This window comes from Falco cherrug, chromosome 8 (assembly GCF_023634085.1).
Source record: "Falco cherrug isolate bFalChe1 chromosome 8, bFalChe1.pri, whole genome shotgun sequence".
Taxonomy (NCBI): Eukaryota; Metazoa; Chordata; class Aves; order Falconiformes; family Falconidae; genus Falco; species Falco cherrug.
In genome coordinates, this window is record NC_073704.1 from 63834412 (window position 1) to 63851618 (window position 17207).

The 17207-nt window shown below is 42.7% G+C and overlaps 4 protein-coding genes and 1 long non-coding RNA gene across 5 annotated transcripts in view; 3 read left to right on the plus strand and 2 right to left on the minus strand.

The window, feature by feature from the left end:
- The first annotated feature begins 4055 nt into the window (after positions 1–4055).
- GDF9 (growth differentiation factor 9) lies at positions 4056–9104 on the plus strand. The gene is made up of 2 exons (XM_005440678.3): positions 4056–5165; positions 7037–9104. Exons 1-2 carry the CDS (start codon positions 4736–4738, stop codon positions 7987–7989), a joined length of 1383 nt encoding a protein of 460 aa, XP_005440735.1. The 5' UTR covers positions 4056–4735; the 3' UTR covers positions 7990–9104.
- Positions 9105–10243: 1139 nt separating this feature from the next.
- On the plus strand, positions 10244–10894 carry LOC102060081 (cytochrome b-c1 complex subunit 8). The gene is made up of 2 exons (XM_055719203.1): positions 10244–10464; positions 10677–10894. The coding sequence occupies exons 1-2, from the start codon at positions 10311–10313 to the stop codon at positions 10769–10771; spliced, it is 249 nt and encodes an 82-aa protein (XP_055575178.1). The 5' UTR covers positions 10244–10310; the 3' UTR covers positions 10772–10894.
- A 126-nt stretch (positions 10895–11020) lies between these two features.
- LOC114016270 (uncharacterized) lies at positions 11021–14811 on the minus strand. Its single transcript, XR_003560655.2, has 3 exons — positions 13791–14811; positions 13146–13296; positions 11021–11174 (listed from the first exon to the last, which is right to left on the minus strand). It is a non-coding gene; the product is annotated as an uncharacterized LOC114016270 (long non-coding RNA).
- A 142-nt stretch (positions 14812–14953) lies between these two features.
- On the plus strand, positions 14954–16876 carry LEAP2 (liver enriched antimicrobial peptide 2). Its single transcript, XM_005440679.2, has 3 exons — positions 14954–15100; positions 15501–15631; positions 16592–16876. Exons 1-3 carry the CDS (start codon positions 15044–15046, stop codon positions 16626–16628), a joined length of 225 nt encoding a protein of 74 aa, XP_005440736.1. The 5' UTR covers positions 14954–15043; the 3' UTR covers positions 16629–16876.
- An 89-nt stretch (positions 16877–16965) lies between these two features.
- Positions 16966–17207, minus strand: part of AFF4 (ALF transcription elongation factor 4) — a 54250-nt gene continuing 54008 nt past the window's right edge. The window contains exon 22 of the mRNA XM_055719200.1: positions 16966–17155. Within this exon, the coding sequence (XP_055575175.1) occupies positions 17145–17155 (11 nt within the window). The 3' untranslated portion in view covers positions 16966–17144. The remainder of the gene's footprint in view (positions 17156–17207) is intronic.

Genomic DNA, 17207 nt, shown 5'->3' on the forward strand with positions numbered 1-17207 from the left:
GTTCTCTTCAGATATAAAGAAAGGGGGAGACATGCCTGGGACAAGGTACTTCATTTCTGAGTGCTCCTCGCTGCCAGGTACACCACAAAGCTCATCTCCCTCCCCTTCTCACCTTCCTCACTGGAGTCAGCCACCCAGGAACGATCTTTCCTCATCCTGATGCTTTGGGGACCTCGGTGGGCATGTGAACAAAGAGGAAGGCCCTTTTGGGCATGTCCTCCTCATGCAGGTTTTTCCCTTGCCTAAGGAACTGAGACAATTAAAATTTGGAAGTTTTACATTATTTCAGATTCTAAAACCTGATTATTGTGGAAAATCCACACTGTTTAGTACATCATCACTGCTGCTGGCTTCTAACCTACCTATTACAGCCATAGCCTGCAGATACCAAATGGTATCTGAGATGGTCACGATCATGGCTGTGTACCTAGCTGTGCATATCTATTTCAGGTCATTACAAAACTCGCATTACCCTAGTGCTTGAATGGTTCACAGTGTTTCATATATATTCATCCTCAGAGCACCCCTGTAAGGTAAGGGGCATACCAGTGTGCTCTGCCGACAGCCTCTCATGGGGCCAGCTTCCAGTGTTCACCTGTTAAATTAAAACAAGATCTTCATGCTGCCCCTGATGCAATCAGCAATGCTCTTATGTAATCTTCTTTAAAGCCCTAAAACTCTGCTCTTCTATAATGACGACAAATACAAGATAATCATTCATATGCTAAGTCCCTTCTCTTGTCCTATATTTAGATCACAAACTCTCTGGGCAGTTGAGTCTGTATTTATGCAGCACCCAGGAAAATGTGCTCACAGTCCATTAAGGAAATTTCTAGGTTCTATAAACAATGATAAAGTGACGGTAAATTAAAATATAAAGATACATGCAAAGCTGCAAAGGTAGTAGTAGTAGTCTGCAAGAAAAAGGGAATTCATAAACTATCTATCCATCAGTGCCACAGCTTCTGTTTACGTCTAGGATGTTTCAGTTCTTTTCCAAGCTCTTCAAGAAGGCTGACCTTTCAGCTAGGAAAATAAGTCCTCCATGGGACAATTACAAGTGTGATAAACAGGAAAAATCTCATCCACTGTGTCTGTGAAAAACAGCTCAAATTGCAGGTATGACTACATAAGACGATGGAGACTGCTGTAACAATCAGGTACAAGAAGGCAGTTAGGAACAGAGAGGAAAATGGAGCCCAACCTTCTGGCTATCATCAGGTTAAGGGGCTGCTGATGTTATCATCAAGGAGATAAAAGTGGGCTGACTTGAGCATAGGCTGCTACCATCAGTGACAAAAAAAATCTCTGTTTTACACTGTAGTCATAAAAACAGTGGTACATAGTTCTGTAGCTCTGATTCTGTCTTGTCAAACCATGACATATGTATCTATGCATCGGTTCTTCAAAATATTTTGTTTGATCTTTTTGGTTTGTGGCAGGAAGAAGCTATTAGAAGTGACAGAAAACATTTCTTCTTTTTAAATTGTTAGAAATCGCTACAGCTCACATCTGTATAGCAGACACACAACTCAGCTGTTACTCTGCATGGGCAGTTAGCCGAGTTTCTGCAACGTTATTAATGGACCCTGCAGAGAGCACCTGATACTTCTTATATTTCAAAGTCCACTGAATAAGCTCAGTGAGCCAAAATTAAAACACTTTGTTTATCAGGGCATAACAGCTATACCTATGATTAATGCTTTTGCTCCCTTGTGGAAACAAACAAATGTCATTAGCTACAAGGCAAAGCTAAACATTCTTCGGCTCTGTTTTATAGGAATTTAACAATTATTATTAGTTTATGGTAGTACAGACTAGGTACTCAGTGTTTCCCAGGAGGAAAAAGGAAAATATAATTGCTGCTGCAACAAACTAATGATTATAATAGACTAAATATTTCAGATAGATAAAACATGAGACTATCAAACAATCTAATAACGGTCAGGATTTTACAGAGATACAATGAAACTAATCTCCTTGGATATTATGTTTTACTAAACAGTTCTTTAATATCTGAAATGTTTATGCACATGTATTTGGAACTACCTACAACTGTAGTATGTCAGAATCTTCACTCAAATATAGCTGCAATTTATAACTCTTCAGCAAATGTGTCCAAGCATTAAGAAACCTGAAATCCAGTAAAAAAATCACAGTTGGGATGATAAACTGGCTTTGGCAGTGAGTGTGGCTTACAGGGCTCTCTCTTTTCTCGTTCGTTCGTTCCCCCAGCTCCTGACTCCTCCGCAAGTGGCTCGGCTTCAGTTCTGCATGTAGGGATTGTTGTGACTGTGCTGGATCAGTAATCTGTTCAGAGGAGCTGGGTTTCACAGCAAAAAAATCAACGGCAACATAAATTCCAGGTTTGTCCCTCTTTATTACAGGCTACTGCAGAGCAAAGGAAGTCTAGTTTATTAGAACCTGCTGAAGAACTGCCTAAAGTTATAAATACATTCATGGGAAGGCTCTAAGGCTTCAGTAACATTAAGAATCCTTGCACTGCTACAGCCAGTCTCAGAGTGTTTTAGCTCCTATTTATGCACTGAAAACGATCACATTTCCTAAAGGGTTGAGGAGTCAGCATGCCACAGTCTAATCAACTGACCACATTTGTTGTCAAATGACAACATTTCCACAGGTCTAGACCGACAAGTTGCTAAAAGTGTGAAAACTTAGCTGTAAGATCCTTTGAAAGCCTCCACAGCCTCTAACTGAGTTGGACACCAGGATGAAGAAAAATAAACAAGATCTAACTTTCTTCTACACCAAAGCACCACAGGATGCTAATCAGCATTATGCTTGAGGATGAGATGAGAAGCAGTTGTGTTGATGGCCCTCCAGCCATCACTACAGCAGCTCCCAGCCTTGGCCAACAGAGCATGAGGCAGTTTGTACTAGGTTTCTCCCTGTCATTACAGTCAGTGAAAGTGCCTGATATATCGGTTCAAGTTGGATATATTGGGACTTTGACTTCTCCACTTACGTTTCCAACAAGACAGCTAATAAATGTGGATGAGTTTTACGGTCAGGCCACTAGATTATGCAAAAGAGGGGGTATCTCTAGTCAGGGCTAGGTTTAAATCTGCAGTTAAAAATCTCTGTGTCCTTCCACCTGTTTCATGAACTTTTCATTCTACTTTAATACAATTTTCCAAAGCTACATATTTAACAATACCCTCTTCAGTGCAGTATATATATAAGGATATGTAAGATTATTTCAGCACTCACCGTATGGAATAATAGTTCAGGATTCGCTCTGCCTTTAGCATCCACAAGTACCACTCATGTCCTGTTGATCCCTGAATTATTCAAGATAGGCTTAGTTTTTCTTAGCAGTCCTGTGGTTTCAGCAAGGTAAAGCAAATATTCACTTTTTGTTGGATTATTTTCCTACCGTTTCAGCTCCCTGGCTGGACCCACCACAAGATCTGGTAACATCAAAAACCAGTGCAAAGGAGAGAGCAGGAATGCACATTTGGTTTGTGGAAGAGGGTAGGGTTAGAAGGCAGCTTAAGTGGCCATGGAACAGCAGAAACTATAGTTACATTTGATGGAAACTCATGTGAAGTGGGACTAATTCAAACCCAGAAGGGAGAGAGAAGATGAGCTTGTTCAGTGCGAGCAAGCCTGACCGAAGGATATATTTTTAAAACTAATCAAAGTACAGATCACCTTATTAATCACAGTTTAAACATAGCTGATCTTAGAAGTAACAGTATCCCACTCTCATTCTGATCAAATCAGCTTTGAGAAATCTTGCAAAAAAGTTATATTGTTTCATATTCTAGGTTGTTACTGGAATTAACCTTCCACCCCAAATCAAAGAATGCCACACTGCCATTTTTGTAAGTGAATCAAACACTCTCCAAACAAGCAATCCTTACTCAGAAGCCTTAAGATGTGTAAATTGGATTATGGGTGACATTTCACTAGATTACCAATAGCATAGGTCTAATTAAAAACAACTGTCATGAAAACAGATTTCCCCACCCCAGCCCATATTTTCCTAATTAAATAAGACTAACCTCCCCATCCTTTTAGTTATGCTCAGCTACAAGAGTTTTGAGTACTTTTGATGCAGTCAATATTACTCTGTTTGGAGTCTTTTGGAGCACACTCCACAGAGATCTGATACTGACTGAAAAAGCACTCTGCTTTTTGGATGCCTTACCTGAGCTAAACATGTGCTGCGTGCTGGAATGAAAACAAATCTGATGGTACTATAGTCACAGCTACCTCTCTCTCAAGTGGATATTACTGTCTACAGAGACATGAAATGTGAGAAACACGTCAACAGAAAATGAAATGTTTCTTTCTTTTTTCATTAGTGTACTATTGCTAAAAGCAATAAATTTTAGCTCTATAGATTTCTGCAAATAAACAGGGACTTAGACTAGCCAATACCAGCTTGTCTCCCCAGCTCCCTCTGGAGGCTGGCGCTCTTGTTTTGTTGTTTACCACGTGAAAACGGTTAACTCTCTGAATAAGGATTTTGTTTATAATATACTTTCATAGGCAAAGGCTGTAGCCTAAATGCAAACAGGCATATGGTTTCAGTAGCCAGCTGCAGATCTTTCTCTTTGGTTTCTAATCAGAATGAAACCTCCCTCCCATTCCACAGCTGCAACATATATAAGGGCTGGGGCTCCAGTACTCTTTTCCCCCCCCCTCCCCCCCCCCCCTTGAATATTTTAGGGGAGGCATTTTTTTTTTGGCTGTAGCCCTAACGAACATGGAGAGTACTTGGAGAATTTGTGTTTGCTTCTATTGCTGTTTTCATTGGCTTTCTTCTAGCATCCAGTGTTCCCCCCGCTCCAGGGGTAGTGTAGTCTCTGACAAGACCTCTGGGATACTGGTAGTCCCTGAGGATACTGCCAGTGAGCCAAATCCATTGCTGCAGCTGCCAAAAGGTGTGAGACGTGGATATGCTCTCTTGCCTCCTCTTCTCAAGGTGCTGTCTGACCGGGGACACCAGAACTGGGAAAGCGAGGCCACCAGGCTACAGCCAGATTCCAGAGCCCTTCGGTACATGAAAAGGCTGTATAAGATGTCTGCTACGAAGGAGGGAATCCCAAAGGTTAACAAAAGCCACATCTATAACACTGTTCGACTTTTCACTCCATGTTCTGAATGCAAGCACCACCACAGGGACCTCATGAAAGGTAGGTGTGCAGAGACTGAGTTGCCAAGGTTAAATGGGGGTTTTCCATGTGTTCTGTGCTTGCAGTGTAATAGAAAAATACCGTATTTCTTTAGATGTGTTGCTGTCTTAATCCTGATAACTCCTCTCTTAAACTGTAGGTGTTTTTCATAACCTACTTCTCCTTGAATGGCATTCGACATAGATGCCACACAAATGGTACTATGTTCAAGATGATGCTGATGTTTCAGGCTGGCTCATCATGAGTCACAGAAAATGATAATCGCTTCTAAGTAAGAAAATAGGAAAAAAAACCCCATGTTTCCTTCTACTGCCCATATTGGTTTTGTTTTTTTCAAGGGAATAAAAACAGCACTGTAATGAGACAACAAATTCCCAGACTCCTATTGCCAGATGACTCTTCCCCTTGCTTTGTATGTTTGCTGGGGAAGAATCACAACCGGAATTTGTGACTATCCTGAAGGGAAGAGTAGAATTACTTGTAAGTCAGGCTCAGGGCTGAAAATCCAGGGTAGCTGGGTACTTTGTAACTTACCATGCTTTCATGGCTTTCTTGAATGTGGGCTGGCCACACCAATAGCAGCTAGAAATCCTCAGCCTTTAATTCTGTTTATGCGACTGCTGACAAGTGATCTGAGTTCTTCTGACTTGGATTTTTGTTCACTTAGAAAGACAAATAACTCTAAACACAAACATCATACCTGTGCACAGTAACAGCACTTTGAGACTGAGGTTCAGTTAAGGGGTATTCGCTATGGAAAAATAAAATAACCAAGCTATGTTTATGACTATATTTTCCTGGCATAGTATAATCTACTGATTCAGAAACATACTCAGAATTAACAGTTAATCTTGTGATTATATATTCTAAATGTGGTAGTAATTAAAGCAGCAGCCTGAATCTGAACCAATTTCCTACAATTATTGAGGATATTCAGATTCATGATTTTAGAAAAATTCATTAATGTAGGAAATAAAAAGTTTAGCAGGGTCTACAGAGCCCTCATTTGATTGCTTATTATTTTGGCCTATGTAAGTCTGAAGAGATCGCTTAATGCATTAGTGGTCGAAAAAGAACAGTTTCTTATTTACAGAAAAAATACAGTGGTGAGTAGTAAAAAAGCAATATGTTAAACACATGCTATGTCCACATCTGGAAAACAGGCCGGGAAATGGGTTTATCAGTCTCAAAGCAAGATGGAAACTGGAGCAAACTGAAAGAATGCCAGAAAAATTTTAACATTGTGGGGGAAAAGATAAGAGCAGTGTATCTTACAGTAGAGATTAATGAGACAAATGTGCTTTCAGAATAACTTGGAAACTCTGGTCCTGTTTTGTGAGAGAAGCAAAGTGATGTGCATGAAAGAATGATAATATTTTTTTAGTAGTGCTAATAAATAACTTTCTGCCTTGCTATTATTCAGACTTGCTGGCAGCTGCTGGTCAAAAGATTTAAATAGGAAAAATATAAGAAAGAATAACCAGAGTTAATGCTAAAAAGCTCTGAAAGCACTCACTTTAAAACTAGCTATTTCATTTCATGACTTGTATAATCTAGTTTCTGTTTCCCCATACCAATGCTGAAAAGACAACTGCTAACTTCCTCCTGTAGTTGGTTTGTTTTTTTTTTTTTAATGAAACGAATCCTAATAACTCTTCATCATGGGTTTCTTGGTTTTGTTGCCACTTGACTTTTACGTCTTCTGTCCCTGACCAAAGTAGAAGTTCCATACAATAAAAGTAAGGGAGGGCAACTAAGCTGGTTTCTGCTGCTGCTGAATTATTTCTACTTACCTGCTACATGGCTGTTATTTATGTCTAGGTGAAAAAATAAGATGCAGTAACTCTACAAGATTTTGTTTCCCTTCTCAGGAGATGTTCACTCAGCGGATTTACTCTTCAACCTGGATCGTCTTACTGCCTTGGAGCACTTACTCAAGTCTGTCTTGCTTTATACCTTTGACACGTCAGTTCCTGTTTCTTCTTCCACTACATGCATGTGCCATTTATCTGTTAAGGAGCATGATTTTTCCAGCCAAATATGTCCCAGCATTTCACACTCTATAGCTTTTAGCCTGCACTTTGAAGTTAGAAAACGCAAGTGGGTTGAGATTGATGTGACTTCTTTTCTCCAGCCTCTAATTGCCACTAACAGGAGGAATATTCATATGGCTGTGAACTTCACTTGTCTGATGGGTGATCCACAACAGAACACTAAACTGGAAAATCCCATTAATATGGCACTGGTTCCCCCTTCTCTTCTTCTTTATCTGAATGATACCAGTGAACAAGCTTATCACAGGTGGAACTCACTTAGACACAGAAGGAAAAACCCAGTGCAGCCCAGGCAAAGGAACAATCCGCTTGTTGATGTTACAGGTGACAAAGGAAAAGAGAATTCACAGGGTAAAAGGGCCTCTCGACAGCGAAGAGATGAGAGCCTGAAAGAAGCGCCAGCAACTCCACTTTACAATTTGAGTGAATATTTCAAACAGTTTCTGTTCCCTCAAAATGAGTGTGAGCTTCACAGCTTCAGTCTAAGTTTTAGCCAACTAAAATGGGACAAATGGATAATAGCACCACACCGGTACAGCCCTCAGTATTGCAAAGGTGACTGCCCAAGGGTTGTCGGGCATCGTTACGGCTCTCCAGTGCACACAATGGTGCAGAACATAATATATGAGAAACTGGACTCATCTGTTCCAAGGCCCTCCTGTGTTCCTGCGGAATACAGCCCACTGAGTGTCCTGACCATAGAGCCTGATGGCTCCATAGTCTACAAAGAGTATGAAGATATGATAGCTACAAAGTGCACTTGTCGTTAGTGGGTGAATCCTGCTTGGTTTTACTCTGGTTTTGGTAATTTTTGTATTCTCAAAGTATCTGTAGCTATAATCAACAGAATACTGTTTGTGAAATTCTAATAGCTCTATAAGATCAGTTATGATTTAGCATGGAGTTAGTAGAAGGTGTTTACATCATAGCACTTATTTTTGTAGCCACTCAGCCTTTCTAGAATGTGAAATTAAATTTAAAATCTTTTTATTGGAATAATTTTGCATTTAAAATGTGGAAGAGGTTTCAACTACCAGACGTCTATTTTAAGCTGCTTTGTTATAAATTTAGATAAATAAATGTCTATCATGCATACCACTTATATTCAACGCCTGATAGTCTTCCTCTAGATAAAGACACCTTTTGCATGAAGTTTCCAGCAAGTGTCTAGGAAGAGAAGAAAGTTGTTAATGTTAAAATTACTTTCTCAGGTTTTCATTCTTTTTCCCTACCGTGTTTCCAGTTCCCCCAGGCAAGAAGACAACTCTTCCTCACAGCTCTGTAAAAAAGTTACAAGGTTGCTTCTTGCTTTTCTTCTTTGGGCTTTCTCAGTGAAGAGTGGTAAGAATTGAAGGATGGCTGTGTCGTAACTTGTGAAAACTTAAGTAACTGAACTATTTGAGTAAGAACCGGCACAGCTTGTGGGTGAGCTGTTAAAAATGGAAAGGCTTGATCTAGTTCAAGAGCAAAGCACAAGCTGTTCATGGGCACAGGATTCTACAGGTGGTACTACACCACCACTTGCTTCTGAATTATGAAATGTTCAATGTTGTCAGCATAAAAAAATAAGAAAGGGCTTTAGAAGCCCATTTTAAAATAGTTTATTTAAATGCTATTAAATTGGTTTAGTAGTCTGAAAGTGTGGGGACATAACCTCACTTCCTCTGGCAATAAAATTGTAGGTAATGGCGCCTTAATGCTAGATGTTTCCAAACCAGATTTTTACTATGATCAATTTATTTTCTCCTAAACTCTTCTAATTTTAAGAGTTGTGTCAAAAATGGTGGTTTCACACTGGGGACCCAAGCTAGGTGAGCTTTAGATGGGGCTCATGCACAAAAAAAAAGCCCAGCTTTCGTAGGGTGTGGTTTTGTGGTTTGTCTGTTTGTTTGGGGTTGTTTGGGGTTTTTTTCAATAAAAGGATGTGGAGCAGCGCAATCTTTTAAAACTTGTTAAGATTAGCCCTTAAAATGATGACTTGCTAATGCATTGATACATAAATGCCTTAACTTTCTACAATTAAACCACCTAACCAGACCCTGCCTTAGATCCTGGCTCCCCAGGGCTTGGCCTGGGGCTGGGAGTTCAGCCTGGCAGGGAAAGGATCCACCCGAGGGGACGCTGTGTGGTTTTCCTGTACTGTGACTATGGTTCACCTGCTCATTTGCCAACCAGTCAGTGTTGCTATGATGCTTCTCAAAGTCTGAATTGCTCCATGGAGGTGCAGTGCCATCCGGCTAACAGTCATATAGCTGCTTTAAAAATTAAGTTCCTAAGTGAAGCTTGCGTTAGCCTGGAACCATTGAACTAAAGTTTGTGCTTGTTCTGGCTCTAATTGAAGGTTCATTTGAAATAAATACAAATATCTCAATGTCAAACAAAAAACATCCCAGCCTCTGGCCAACGCTGTTTGATAGGTTTAATTCAAATTGCCTAATGTGGCGCTATTCACAGTAATCCCTTTCAAACAGTGGGAATTCAGCTTCACCGAGCTGCCAAGAAGGGAAATAAAGTGAATTCTTTCTTAATTCCTTCCTTGACACAAATGGAAAACCCTATTTAAGACAAAGTGCTGAAGTCAAGCTAAAGAAACCATGGTTTTGGGTCAGCTACAAGCAGCTTCAGAAATATGTAACCTCAGCAACAGGTTAAAGGTTGAGACCATGTTCTCCAAGGCAGCTTTGTGCTGCTACAGCACCTTTAGCCTGCAGCAATACACACTCTAATAATAATGTTAATATTCAAGCCCTCTTGCTGCAGAGGTAGGGAACAGGAGCACCACAGACATGCGGCCTTGCCTGCTGAGCGGCTCGTGCTCAGCACCGAGAGGCTGCGGGCACGCTCCCGTGAGGCGCCCCCCGCCCAGCGAGGCGCTGCCGACTCGCCCTTGATTAATAATCTAATCACCAGGACTAAACGGTGACAACTCTCGTATATAAACTGTGATTTCAGAGGGCCAGCGGCAGCGGCCTGGCCCCCCCGCGAGCGCGTGAGGCGGCGTGGGCGCCGGAAGCGGAAGCGGCCGCGGAGGATCCGCTTCCGGGGGAGGCGGCGGCTGCAGCCCCACTGAGGAAGGTGACACCGGGGCGCCATGGGCCTTCACTTCGGTAACCTGGCGCGGGTTCGCCATGTCATCACCTACAGCCTGTCGCCTTTCGAGCAGCGAGCCTTCCCCAACGTCCTCTCGCACGGGCTGCCCAACATCTGGCGCCGCTTCAGCTCCCAGGTCTTCAAGGTGGCGCCCCGTGAGTAGCAGGGGGCGGCTCAGGCGCGGCCCGGGCCGAGCTCCCGGGTATTTCCCCGCAGCACCGGCAGTTTGGGGATGGGGGAGCGCGGGGCTGGCGCCTCTGCACCGGGGGCCTTGTGTAACGCTGCCTCGTCACAGGCGCGGTGGCTGAAGCTGCTCTGGGGTGTGTGTATTGCAGGGCGACTTCTGAGTGTCCCCTTTCCTTTGCAGCCTTTGTGGGAGGCTACCTCTTGTATTCCTGGGGAACACAAGAGTTTGAGCGACTGAAGAGGAAGAACCCCGCTGACTATGAAAATGACCAGTAACGAAGTTAATGAGACTTACCTCACTGTATTATCAGCTCGGTGTTGCTAAGCTTGTTCACATGACTGGAAGGGTATTAAAAGGGAGATAAGTCTTGTCGAATAAACTTTAACTTTGCTCCATGACTTTGTGTGAAGTCTATGTCTTAAGATGGTTCAGGTGAGCGGGATCAAATCCCTGTCTGGATCACTCTGTACAGGGAGATAATCAGGCTAAAGTTCTGTATGTCCAGATATTTTTATCTTAGAGCATTTCCAGCCTTTGTGACTACCATTCCTTTGAACATTTGTCAGTACGACTGGTGTAGTGAGGACTGCCTTCAGCTGGAGATGGTATGAAATAACAGCTCGTTGCTGCATTTGTCGTTCCATCACTGGCCACTTCTTTCCACTCTGGCCTCGAGGTCTGTGAAAAACAAATAGTCCACCTGATTTGGTATTGACCAGAACTGCCTGAGCTGGCTGATGGCTCAGGACTGAATGGGGACCTTGACTTCTGTACACAGGCTCACTTTTCACAAGGAGACCTGTGCAGAAGACAAAGGGCAACAGGTACAAGCTGCACCAGGAGAGGTTTCATTACAGTGTAAGAAAGGAGTTCTTCTTGCTGTGGGAATAATCAGTTACTGGAATAACCTCCCCAGGGATGTGGTGGGAGGCCCCAGCTGGAGGTTTTCAAGGACAGGGTGCCAGCTAACCTCATCTGGGGTACCTTCCCACAAAAGGCTGGACCGGACAATCTTTCAGGGTCCCTTCCAGCCTGAGCTGTTCTGTGATTCTATATTAACTAATGCTATTTGGATGATTAACTGCAACTCTGATACCTGATTAGTGTTAATAGGCTGGATTAGAAGCTTCTTGGAAACTACCAGGAGAAACAAGACTGTTGAATACCTGAATGTTACTTAAAAACAAATGCTAGTAATAAAGCTACTTAAGTATGTGACAAAGAAACTCATGCTGTGGCTCTTCAGTATACAAACAAGCTTCATTCTTCAAACTCCAGAACACTGAGCTGGTTCCTTTATCCTTTTTTTTTGTCCCTTTCATCCAGCTGACTGTCTCAAGCTTATGCCACATGCAAAGCAACACATTTATCTCTCCATTGTGCTCTTCCTGTAGCTGGTACTGAGAGTCTGATCCGCAGGGCAGGAGGGATGTTTCCCTGTGTTAAGTTTCTCAGTGTGCTCAAGGCTGGGCTGTCTGGAGGACAAGGATGCTCAGTCTCTCGCTGCAGGAAGTTGAGGGGTATGCAATTTTTAGAGCTGAATGCTTTTTTAGGGCTCTTAGCACATGTTTTTAAAAGCACACTAAGCTCAGTCTTAAGGCTGTTCCTTCTGCTCGTGTTTACTCCAAGTACGGTCTGAGGTTGGCATAAGCAGGAGTAATACAAATCATCCAGCGCTAAAAATATTCTGTGCTTAAATTTAACTCTGCATTTCAGTTTGTTGGTATTTTCTAGGCAGCTTAAGCAAGCAGAGAGCAACCAAGTGGCTACTATAATTGCAAGAGCTGGGAAAGACATCTGGAGTCAGACTTTATTCAAAGCCTTACTGGCGGCCTGCTTATGTAGGCTCCAAGAGCACCCACAGCAGCTGATGGGCAGCCTAAACAATAGTGCATGTGAACTTCAACGTCAGTAGCTTCACTAAACGCTTGTTTTTCCACCGCATTTTGAGTCACCAGCTCTGCCGAAGGCGAGTAGCTCCTCTTGGTCTCTCTCCCGAGGTCTCTGTCCTTGTTCACAGACAGCTGAACCGTGCCTGAACCAGCTGCTAGACAACTGTAAACAGCGCAGCAGCTTCCTCACAGCCGGTGACCTGCACCCCAGGCAGCGCACCCAGCCAGTGCTGCAGCAGCGGCTCAGCCCCGCTGCAGCGTCAGCAGCCAGGCGCAGGCAGGCAGGGTCTCCTCGCCCTTTGCTCTGCCACCGGCCTGGCGCAACGCCGCCCAGCCGTCCTCCGGCCCTGCCACCCACCTGGCAGGGAGCCAGCTGCGGAACTGTTACCAGCAGGGATGGCTACCGCTGGATGTCTGGCATTGCCAGGCCAGCCCCTGGGCATTTCAGAATCTGAACAAGGTGGCTGAAAATTTTTCAGTCTAATCATTTCTGTTCTCCGTTTGGTAAATGTTGAAAGTGGCAACAGAGTAGCATCTTGTGTCTTTTTGTTTTGTTACAACCTGCATCTTTGCTGTGGGTTTTTACTGGCATGCTAGACTTGCCGAGATGGAAACAATTGGTTCCATTTTATTCTTTTTTTCCCCCCTGTGTTTTGCACAGAGTAAACAGACTTCTGCCTGAAAGGGATACACTGGTGCTATTAGTAACCCAGGACACACAACAAGTTTGATGTGCTGCACAAGGTACTAGACTTACCTAGCCAAAAAAGCTAAGAAATGATGACTTGCAGAGGGCAGTGCTGTCAGAAGTGAAAGAGCTGTCATTTCAAATCCTGTGCTCCACAGATGAAGTCAAGCCTATCGCTGCTGCCTCTTGCTTTCCTTTCTGTGTTCTGTATCAGTGCCTACTGGAAACAGCAGAAATTAGAACTCAGATGCACATAAAGAAATGGGAAAAACAACTGAGAAATTCACAGCCAAAGGTAAAAGAAATTTCGAAGTTTGGCTCTTTGATGTGCCATGATTTACTGTCCCATTTCCTTCCCTTCCTAAGAACCAGGAAGGTGAAAATGAAGGGTTTTGATGCCTCTTCCCAGGGAAGCAAGACAAACATGGCAGAGGAAGGAGTGTAAAAACCCAAGGAAAGGAACAAATTTTCCAATAAAGGTTGCAGACAATATGCTAGGAAGGGTATTTATTTAATCCCAGTGAAGTTTGGGCTAATGGGTAGTCATCTGTGGACAGGAACCTAACAACATGGCATTATCTTAATCTAAGTAACTTGCCTTCCACGCTGGCACTTATGCCTCCATATGAAGCAATCACAGGAAGCAGTAGCCTATTACATCCAGATTTGTATGTACAATTTAGCTAAAACACAGCTCACTATTTCATACAGTACCTTCCTACTTGAAGTGACTTAAAACATAGCGTGCTCCAAACCCTGCACACACTTGACACAACCAAGCTGGTATTCTCTTTATGGTACTCTTCAATCTCAAAAATCTTGTACCAGACAGATTCGGCATACATGGGATGGATGTGGGAGCCAGATGCACAAGATCTCACAGAGGAGGAGCAGCAGCAGGTACCAGTAAGGTCCATTTACAGACTGGTAATATCAGACGTACGCTTCTCCCACTTGTCCCAACATTTGTAAACTGAGAAGATTATAGAAAACATGAGGTAATAGACAGTTCTTCTTATACGTTCTTTTCTCCAGGCATCTCATTTCATGATACAAAAAAATTAAGATTCCTCCTATACACAAACTGCCCATCCACATCAATAGTTGTTGGCACCGTTTAGAAGGCTAAGTGTGAGTTACGCTGTGAGGGACGGAGGCAGACTACAGCAGAGACAGTTCATCTAAAAAAGCCATAGTCTTGTCACATGGAGCAACTCAGCTCCAGAAAACCCTTGCAGCAGTCTCGTCTACTTTTGGGATTAGCTATCCAGAGATTATTATCTTTATCTACACATTAGCATCCCTGGAAGAAGAGGTCTCTTATTTATCAATTATAAGATTCTTTTTTCATTCCAAAATCCATCTGAAAAGCATTACAACCGCTTTTTGGGTACAGTGTGTGCAGCGGGAAGGAAGGTTAAGTAACTTCCCTGTGATTCTTTCATGTACCAGGAATGAGAAGCAGAATCAAAAGCATCATTTTCTGCTTCAGATAAGCTTGGTAAGGCAATATGTACCTGCAGCTGACAGGCTCAATGCTGCACACACTGACTGTCACAGAAGCTAAATAAGGTCACGGCTTTTTTGATTTTTTCCAGACTTTGGACTGGCCACCTTTTTTCTTGCAAAGACACCATGAAGTTCTGGTAACATGTTAGCTAGATTTTAAAAAAGGGAACAGTTGGCACAAGGGGTAAGCTGCCCAGACAAAGTACAAGTGGAAGAAGAGTAAATCATTAGCTAGACAGACAGGCCTTGAACCAGATCGCTCCAGCAGATGCTAACTTTGTAATCCCCTCTTGCTCTGAAGTGAACTTTGGTCCTGTAATGACTGACAGCTGATGCAGATAAAGAGAGTGCAGTCTATAAAAATCTAGCTGAAGCTTGGGAAGTTCTGTTTGGGGCTCTCCCTACCTCCTCTGCCCAAGGCTGGTCCTGCAGCCGAAGTGACAGCTCACACTGGGAAGATGTGCTGGTGGAAAGTGACGGCGGTCCTTTTGCTCTGCTCACTGCTGCTCAGCCAGGTAAAAAGAGAGAACTATTTAAAGTGTTAATTAAAATGGTAGTTAATAGCAACTGTTAGGATTTGCATGAATAAGAATAACTGGCAGGAGCTAGAGGTGACAGTAGTGCTCTTTTAGAGGATTCACCATCACAAAAAAGACTGCCTAGGGAATACTGGGTGATTCCGAGGCGTAACTTAGCAAGTAATTCTGCCTTCCCTCCCAAGAAGATTAAAACCATTATATTTTGTACTTCTTCTTTGGGGTTAGGACACAAGCAACTTGACTTCGATAGAGCATGCTATGATCTGAAAGTAAGAAAGATTTCAAGTTCTTCACTTAAAATTAAGACTATTGACCTCCACATCAGAATGACCAACTGCTTACAGCTGCTGACAGTCCCTCTATGACTCTGTTTCAGACACACTGCGCTTCCCTGCACCACCGACAGCCACGGCAGAGGCGGATGACACCTTTCTGGAGAGGAGTCTCCCTAAGACCTGTTGGAGCCTCGTGCAGGGATAACAGTGAATGCATTACAATGCTGTGCAGGTAACTAATCCTGATCAACATCTGGGCTCAGTGACACTTAATACAATATATTATGTGGGGGAAGTTCCCACCTACTCTCAGCCAAACGAGATACAGAATTAATTCTGTCCATTAAAAAAGAGATACCAGGAATAGGGATGGGGCAATAGATATAGACTTCTTTTGTAAGCAATGCAAACAGAGCAGAGTCCAAGTGCCCTTGACTGCGAGCCTCAGCTCTTTCACTGCGACCCCACATAACCCGTCTCTTCAAAAAAGAACATAAGATTCTAGACAGATTAGATAATTGCTTAGAGACCTTACAATTAATTCTTCTTAAAGCCAATATTGTTCACTTTCAGGCATGTATTAATTAAAAGCTGTACGTTACCCTAAATGAATCCCTTTAAGCTGATTACTTAAGCTCATCCTTTAAAAGACAACTAAAATATCAAAAGACAGTTAGTTCTCATGAACATGAGACATAAGCAAATTGTCCAACTGATTAAAATTCCTACTTAGTGACCGAAGGGCAATTTTCTGTGGCACCTGCTGTACAGGTACCAGAAAGCAAATAGAGAGAGGGTAGAAGATGCCCATTTTCTACTATACATAAATGTAACAGGACATTGGAAATGCATCACTTGGTTCTACTGATTAACAGAGGTGAACTGTAACAGCGGCTGCAGGAGGATACAGACAGAAAGGGATTTCAGTCTTGTATCATTTCTACACTGCAGCCTGAATGTATAGCCCTGGGTGAGATGCATTTTGGAGTTGTTAAGTAAAGCAAAGAACACAAAATTAATCAAGATAAACCAAACAGAGTTAAAGAGGTAAATACAATGTAACAGCTACACAAGCTGAATACCAGCAGTGCTGTAACAGCTGCATGAGAGGAGCACTGCTAAGGATTTATGTCTGAGCCCTGCTCAGCTGACAGCCCAAGCTGGCAGTGCCCGACGATCTTCTGTTTTCCAGGAGGAACCGCTGTTTCCTTACAACAGCCTCAGAGTGACCTGTCACAATGAAGAACATTCATCACCGTTACTGCTAACAGTGCCCTGCTCACTTGTGAAATATTTATTGACTGTTCAAAATCTAGGACAGTGAATCCAGCAATAAGTATATTTAACATTTCTGTCATACGAACTGATAAAAGGACTTCAAAGAACTTGAGAGCATTTCCTAACCAAGGCTGTACCTTTGCAGCACACACTTCAGGATGCCTCTCTGGCCAAGCTCAATAAAAGGACTCTGCACCTCCAGTTCATTTTGTTTTGTTGTAATGGTTCTCTTCAGGTTTTTTTTTTCTTTTTTTCTTTTTTTAAGGTGTGAATTAAAAATTTATATTCAGCAAACCATGGTTTTCCTTCTATCCTGAGAACAAAGTGTGTGGCGAGTCCACAGCTGGCATCTCAAGTAGAGGTGCTTAGGAGGACTTTAGACATTTATCCTTCAACCTGGCGAGCGTACAAAGCAGATCACGCTTCCGTCTCATTCCAGTCTCAACAGCTGGACTCTTATCAGTACCTCAGATAAGGCCTGTTAGAAAGAGGGAGCAAACAAACAGATAATACTGATAGCATTTTCAATA